At 32.8% G+C, this 6411-nt stretch overlaps 2 protein-coding genes across 3 annotated transcripts; one reads left to right on the top strand and one right to left on the bottom strand.

Annotated features, from left to right (window-relative positions):
• Positions 1 to 171: 171 nt before the first annotated feature.
• On the bottom strand, positions 172 to 4013 carry LOAG_11615 (the record flags this gene model as incomplete). 2 transcript variants are annotated; one of them, XM_003147132.2, is made up of 10 exons in its annotated part: positions 3698 to 4013; positions 3127 to 3268; positions 2932 to 3037; positions 2457 to 2577; positions 2178 to 2307; positions 2014 to 2098; positions 1490 to 1695; positions 533 to 692; positions 249 to 369; positions 172 to 216 (listed from the first exon to the last, which is right to left on the bottom strand). In XM_003147132.2, exons 1-10 carry the CDS (start codon positions 3854 to 3856, stop codon positions 172 to 174), a joined length of 1275 nt encoding a protein of 424 aa, XP_003147180.1. In that variant the 5' UTR covers positions 3857 to 4013. The 2 variants fall into 2 exon arrangements, with proteins under 2 accessions (XP_003147180.1, XP_020304513.1); XM_020448385.1 differs by lacking the exons at positions 2932 to 3037; positions 3127 to 3268; positions 3698 to 4013 and adding an exon at positions 2784 to 2867.
• Positions 4014 to 4617: 604 nt separating this feature from the next.
• Positions 4618 to 5303, top strand: LOAG_11613 (hypothetical protein; the record flags this gene model as incomplete). Its single annotated transcript, XM_003147131.1, has 3 exons — positions 4618 to 4671; positions 4821 to 4902; positions 5062 to 5303. 3 exons carry the CDS (start codon positions 4618 to 4620, stop codon positions 5301 to 5303), a joined length of 378 nt encoding a protein of 125 aa, XP_003147179.1.
• Positions 5304 to 6411: the final 1108 nt, after the last annotated feature.

Raw genomic sequence — 6411 nt, 5'->3', positions numbered from 1 at the left:
TGACCTAGAATGGATTTTTAGAAAAAAAAAGAAAGAATTCAGATTCTGTGAAGTACAACGAATGATAAACTAACAGCAAATGCTAATAATTAAAAAGTTGCAAGTTTTAACTAACTATCCCTGTGGGATAAAATTTTATTGTGTTCCGAAAATTACATCATTTAGACTACATCACTGTTCATCCAACAGTAACAGCTGTGGAATTTTCGATACGTTCTGTAATGCAAAACTAGCAAAACAAAACCTACTTTTGTTTTACCAAATTCGTTGTCATACAGATAACACAGGAAACAATAAAAAACAGCACAACGTAGTTTAAACGGTTGCTTGTCAGTATTCATTGATAATAAAAGAACAATTAGTGCTGGTCTGCAAGACAGAAACAAAAAAGCATATTAAACGTGGAACATGAAAAATATTTCGTATTGCAACTATAGATATCATTACCCGCAGGAAGAATGGAGCGATATCCCTCAGAACTACCAACTGTTTAAGTAATGATACTGTTTTATCTACTTTCGCATCTCGCTACCTGTTCCCCACATCGGTTGCAAGACTACAAGTTGAAAAATATTCCTGATTTGGATAGTCACCACATATCACCTCTGCTACAGTTATGATAGCTTCAGTAAGAACTTCCACTGTTGCCACAATTTCGGACAACAAAACACTGCATAAAGTTTTCAACATTCCTGAAATTATGTTGTGGAATTTATGAAACAAAAAATGTATTCAGGAAAAAAGAACTGCAAGTTGAAATTTAATTTTGTAATATGATCAGATTGAGTTAAATTGTAAAACTAAATCCAATCTACAATGCATTTTGCTATTTTACCACGATTACTCCATTGGCACTCTATGAGTTTAGAGAAAAAGAAAAAATGGACAGAATGAACACGAAGATGAAGCTTAGTATCTCAAGTTATAGTTCTCCTCCTGTTAAATGATTGTTGCTGATAATTCTTATAAAATTTGGTCAAAAAAAAGGAAGTTTTAGAAATATGATGTTCCAGAAAGGAAAGTTCAATCTACATTAAAAAACAAACAACTGAGTAACAAAAAATTTGTCCATTTATTTAAACCTTGACTGCTAATACTGTAACGCTAAAACATTTGAACTATGCAACGCTTCGAAGTTTAATCTCACCGTCAAAAGTAAACACTGCTAGCTGGATAATTTTTGAAAAAAAATCCAATTAAGATTTAAGAGTAATAGAAGCTGTTTTTGCTCATAATAATTTAATCGAATTCGGAAACGACATGCAATGTTTAACGAATCCGTGATTGTCACCCTATTTAAATAAATTAACAAAAGTGGTTAAATTGCTGGTATCAAAGTCTTCTTTTGAGAGATTATTCAGCACGTGGTTGTACCATCAGTAAATCATATTTGTTATCCAGTCAATCCCAGTGTATCAGCATACATCTTACTTGGCATGCCAATGCGATGTACTCGAAAGTAGCTTTTATTGAAATATCAAAACCTTACCTGAATGTGAAATGGCTTTCTGTGCGGCATGTGTATTGCTCTGTGAATTATCCTGTGGAGCAATCAAACTTCGCACAACTTGAAGTAAAAATATCACGTTTGCGATTTTTTGCTTTTGCCATTCAAAATCGCGTTGTGGTAAATCCTGTTCACCTTCTCGCCCATATAAGAAAGAGTTCAATAGTACTGCCAAACGCTGTATTAAACTGGAAACAAATTAAAGATTTTCAAATTTTTGAATTTTTTCGCCTTGACTTGCTGTCTTTTTGTCACTTGCAACAAAAGAACGGTACAACTCAATATCAAACAGCGTGAAACCGTTTATAATTCACGACCTGTTGGTATTTTGATTTTCTTGGTCTTCGATAACGAGTATTTAGTAGTCCACATATAGTATTCTCAAGATTCTAAGATAAATCATGTTGTTCTCAGATAGATTTCAGATCAGATTTGATGGTAACGAAGTTAAAAATATACGTAATGAACTGTTCTCAGCATTTCACTTTCGTAAAATATATACAGACCTGGCTTCTCGGAACAATTGCTGATTCTTCGGATTTTTCCGTAAGAGATTAAGAATCACATAAAGACAGTCTTCAATGACGATACCTGAAAATCCGAGCATAAAGTATGGCAAAGCAATTCGTGATCTCGAGCATATCAGTAACATTTTTGCAAAGAAACTTACTTTCCATGGGTTCGACATCGATTACATCAAAAAGAAGTTGAAATGAATTTTCATAAGCCAGAAGCTGTTGGATCTGTGGATGTGCTCGACTTAGCTCACTCATCATTAACACTGCACTGTTACGAATTATCTTAAACAAAAAGTGTACTGGAATTTAATTTGGCATACAGAAATCCAACGTACCATTTGAAGATTCTGATAAAATAATATTCAAAAAAGTGAGGTAGAAATGTTTTCCTACCAGATTTGACCTTTATTATTTTAATAATAATGAAATACCTCTCTGGTGTCGTGAAGCAAATCCACTAAACGAGATACTCCCATCGGTTCTTCAACAATAGCTGTTTGTACTTCACTAGCGCGATGTCGCAAGAGTGCTGTTAATAATTGTATTACTGCTCTGGAACACGCAATTATACATTTGGAAAGTTTTCGTACCAAAAACTTGGATTAAAAAAACCAGGAATTTATAGAACCATAAACTTAAGTTTTGCAAGAGAAAAGTATCTTTGCTGGCAAAAATTTAAGCTCTGTTCACATTGGAAACACTGTTTAATAGTTTCGTCGATTTGAATAAAGAAAAAAAATCATTCAAAGCTTAGTCACCGAGAAAACTTGATGAATAGTTTGACAGTAGGTAACATGATCCCCTTTCCATGACTCGTGTATTAATATAACCTCTGGCCTCTTTTCTCCGTACTGAACGGTTGCTGAAATAGCTGCAGTGATCCCGATGAAATTGGAAAAAGCATACCTTCGAACAGCAAATTCGTATGATTCAACAAGTGTCATGATCGATGTAATAAATGTTTTTCTTCGAACTATCATTTCCGCAAGCCGTTCACCAATTTCATCTTGTCCTTAAATTTGATTTTTTCTTCAACTGATTTGCTATACTAGAAAAATAAATAATTCATATCAAAACGATGCGTAATAATTTAACTCCCACCTTCATCGGGAAAATCATCATCGCACAGAACAGCTACTAGTATCTCAAGGACGATAGATACAATCTCCGAACTATTACCTTCCTTCTCCAGAATCTCCATATAAACATTCATACCTATAGCGGCAACTGGCAATCGTACTTTCTGTAATTTTTCACCTTTTTCCTTCCTTTAAATAAGATTAGAAAAACCGTTAAAAGAAATACTGGAATTTACTCACAGCATTGCAATACTGTATTGTATGAATTACCCTCAGATTTATTTATTTCCATGATGACTTGTTACTATTGAAAAATTTGTTTGCAAAAGAATTTTATCATGCATTAATTACCAATTCACGATGTTATTCAATGTGCTCACGTATATTTACGAATTAGCATATGATACTCTCTTAACAAACTTTTCTTTTTTTGCAAATATTCCCAAATAACTTGCTATGTTTCCCGCCAAGAATTTCCATTTTTCAAACTCTGTTCTTCCTACAATTAAATTTTAACAACCCCAATGATAATTTGCATGTTGTGATTCCCTTGATAATTGTTAAATTAGCACTTATACAGAAATGATCGTAACCTTAGCAAGTGATCGCAATGCTTTCAGAGCATCACGTCGATCCTCAGGAACCGTGGAAGTCTCTACTCTTTCGACTAGGTTTTCCACAACTTCTGCAGCATTATCCGTTTCATGTGTACCATTGGTTTGACCACCAAACAAATTCGTCAAGAATGCCATCTACAATAATTTCCTTCCTTTTCTCTTACAAATTACATAGAGATATCTCGAAAAATCCGAATTCTGATAGAATTAGCCAATTACTGGCCGAGTAATTCTTTCGTTCAGAACGAAATTATCCAAAGCTAATAAGTTCGACAGGATATCTGATCTGGAAAAGCGAAATATCGGATAAAATACTGCAAAATTTAAAAATGGAAAAAAAATCCATCTATAAATTAACTGAGACAACAATCCGTTACCCTTGCAACTCGACGATTTCGACAAATTTCAGGTAAATATGGGAACCAAAACCATCCACTTTGGTTGCATAACTGGACTTCAAGGAGATGGTTCCGTGTCACAATGCCAATTTCTGTGTAGTGGTGACACCAATATCGTGTTATGTCATGCTATCACTGTTATCAAGGTTGTGGGATTGGGTCACGTGTTTGGTAACGTTTAAAATCCTGGATACATGCATGAGGGTTGACTGCTTTTCACTTCAACATTCCATAACGTTTAGGAAACAAATGTGAGAAGTGTTAAGATTTATCTATGAGCATTTATCAAATCTAGGACATGAACTTTTAATTACAAGTCTCAAGAATTTGATGCTTGTGTATGAAAAGTGTTTTTTTTAACAATTTCTGGGCTTTGAATCCGTTTTTTTTCAGGTCAACAAAAGTAACAGTGGAAAAGAGATTACATAAAATCGTTCCTTTGAACGACTTGAAGAATTCTCTGTTTTCTATAACTGTGGGAGGAATTGTTCAGGCAATATGGCCGATGCAGTTGTCGCGATTTCCTCCCCTTCCTCGTTTCACGTCCTCAAGGTATTTTGGTATTATGCATGATTTTAGCGCTAAAATTAGTTTATTTATTTTTGATGTTTTTTTCCGGGCTTGAATCTTCCGAAAAATATTCAGAGAGTATCTTAAAATCTTTAGATTCAATAAACAAGTAGTCAGTTTTCGGTTTTCAGAATTTACCGAAGTTGTCGCTTCCAGCCTTGGCACCGGTACAAGTCAATATTAGGACTGTGACATTACACCGAAATATTTCTGGTGAGCATAATTCAAGCAATTGATGGTTTGATTCAGATTTTTGTGATAAGTTTCTATCACTTCTCTCCTCTTTGAAATTTAGAAGTGGCATAACTGAGATTCATCCACTCTATTTTGCGTGAAAGCTTTTGAAATTATCCATTGATTTTTTTTTCTCAGGTGACTTTGATTTTATCGTACGACGTACGCAGATTCCTGATAAACAAGGGAAATTGCATGCTGTTGCCTTTGTGGAACCCGTAAAGTTCCGAGATGGTCCACCAAGACCAAACGATATTCGGTATGGGTTACTACCGGGTGACCAGTTGCTGCGAATCAATGGTACTTCAATCGACGTGTTAAGTCGGAACGATTTATCCACTCTTATGGAGGTTTTTATTACTTTTTCTCCTTTTTCATAACTTCTAGTGATACTTAATGATATCGTATTGAATCGTCACAAGTTTAATCAGGTAGTATATAAATAAAATGATGCAATTGTAACCATTCAATAAACTCCGTAACATACCTACGTTTGGGTTTGTTCCGAATTTTTTAAATTATTCAATTTGGCATTTACATACATATATATGCATATATATGCATACGTACATGTATATATATACATGTATATACATATACATATATATATGTATATATATATATATGTATATATAATATGTATACATATATATATATACATGTACATATACATGTATATGTGTTGGATTCCTGTGGAATATATGTAATTAAATCATAAAGATATCTACACATTTGCTTAATCTGATTTCGTAAAATGCTTTTAAAATAAGTGTAACTCTCCATTCTAATCATTCGTTTTGATATAATATAAGACTGGGAAATTATTTAATGGTTTCATTAATACAAAATAAAGAAGAAATTTATTAAGGGATTTATGTCGGAAATTATCAGAAAGATTACTTCTGTTAAAATGTGGTGGATAAAATTAAGAATTACTCTTATCCTGTTTTCTCCCACTCTGTTTTTTCTCTACCGATTTATGTATTGCGGTTTATTTCTGTATGCAAACCACTACTACTTTTGACTTCACATTTCACAAAAGAAGTCAGTGCATATATTCCAAACGAAAGACCACAAATAACACAGTACTACTGAATGTTTTTCTTAATAATTTCTTGTTGTGCTATCATTGACTTAATCAGCGGTAGTTCTTGTCTCTTGAGCGCAGTGGCATTTCTTGATTAGTACTTCCGAGTTGAAACTAATCAGTTTTGATAATATTATAGCTAATAATACTGTATAGTCAAGCATATACATATTCATAAATATATACGTAAATATATGCATATGTATATACATATGTATATATGTATACATGTGTGTGTGTGTGTGTGTACATATTATATATACACATATACATATATATACGTGTACACTTATATGTATATATGTATATACATATATATATATATATATATATATATATATATATATATATATATATATATATATATATATATATATATATATATATATATATATATATAT

Source organism: Loa loa (assembly GCF_000183805.2).
Source record: "Loa loa unplaced genomic scaffold supercont3.973, whole genome shotgun sequence".
In the NCBI taxonomy this organism is placed as follows: domain Eukaryota; kingdom Metazoa; phylum Nematoda; class Chromadorea; order Rhabditida; family Onchocercidae; genus Loa; species Loa loa.
This window is presented reverse-complemented; position numbering and strand designations above follow the sequence as displayed.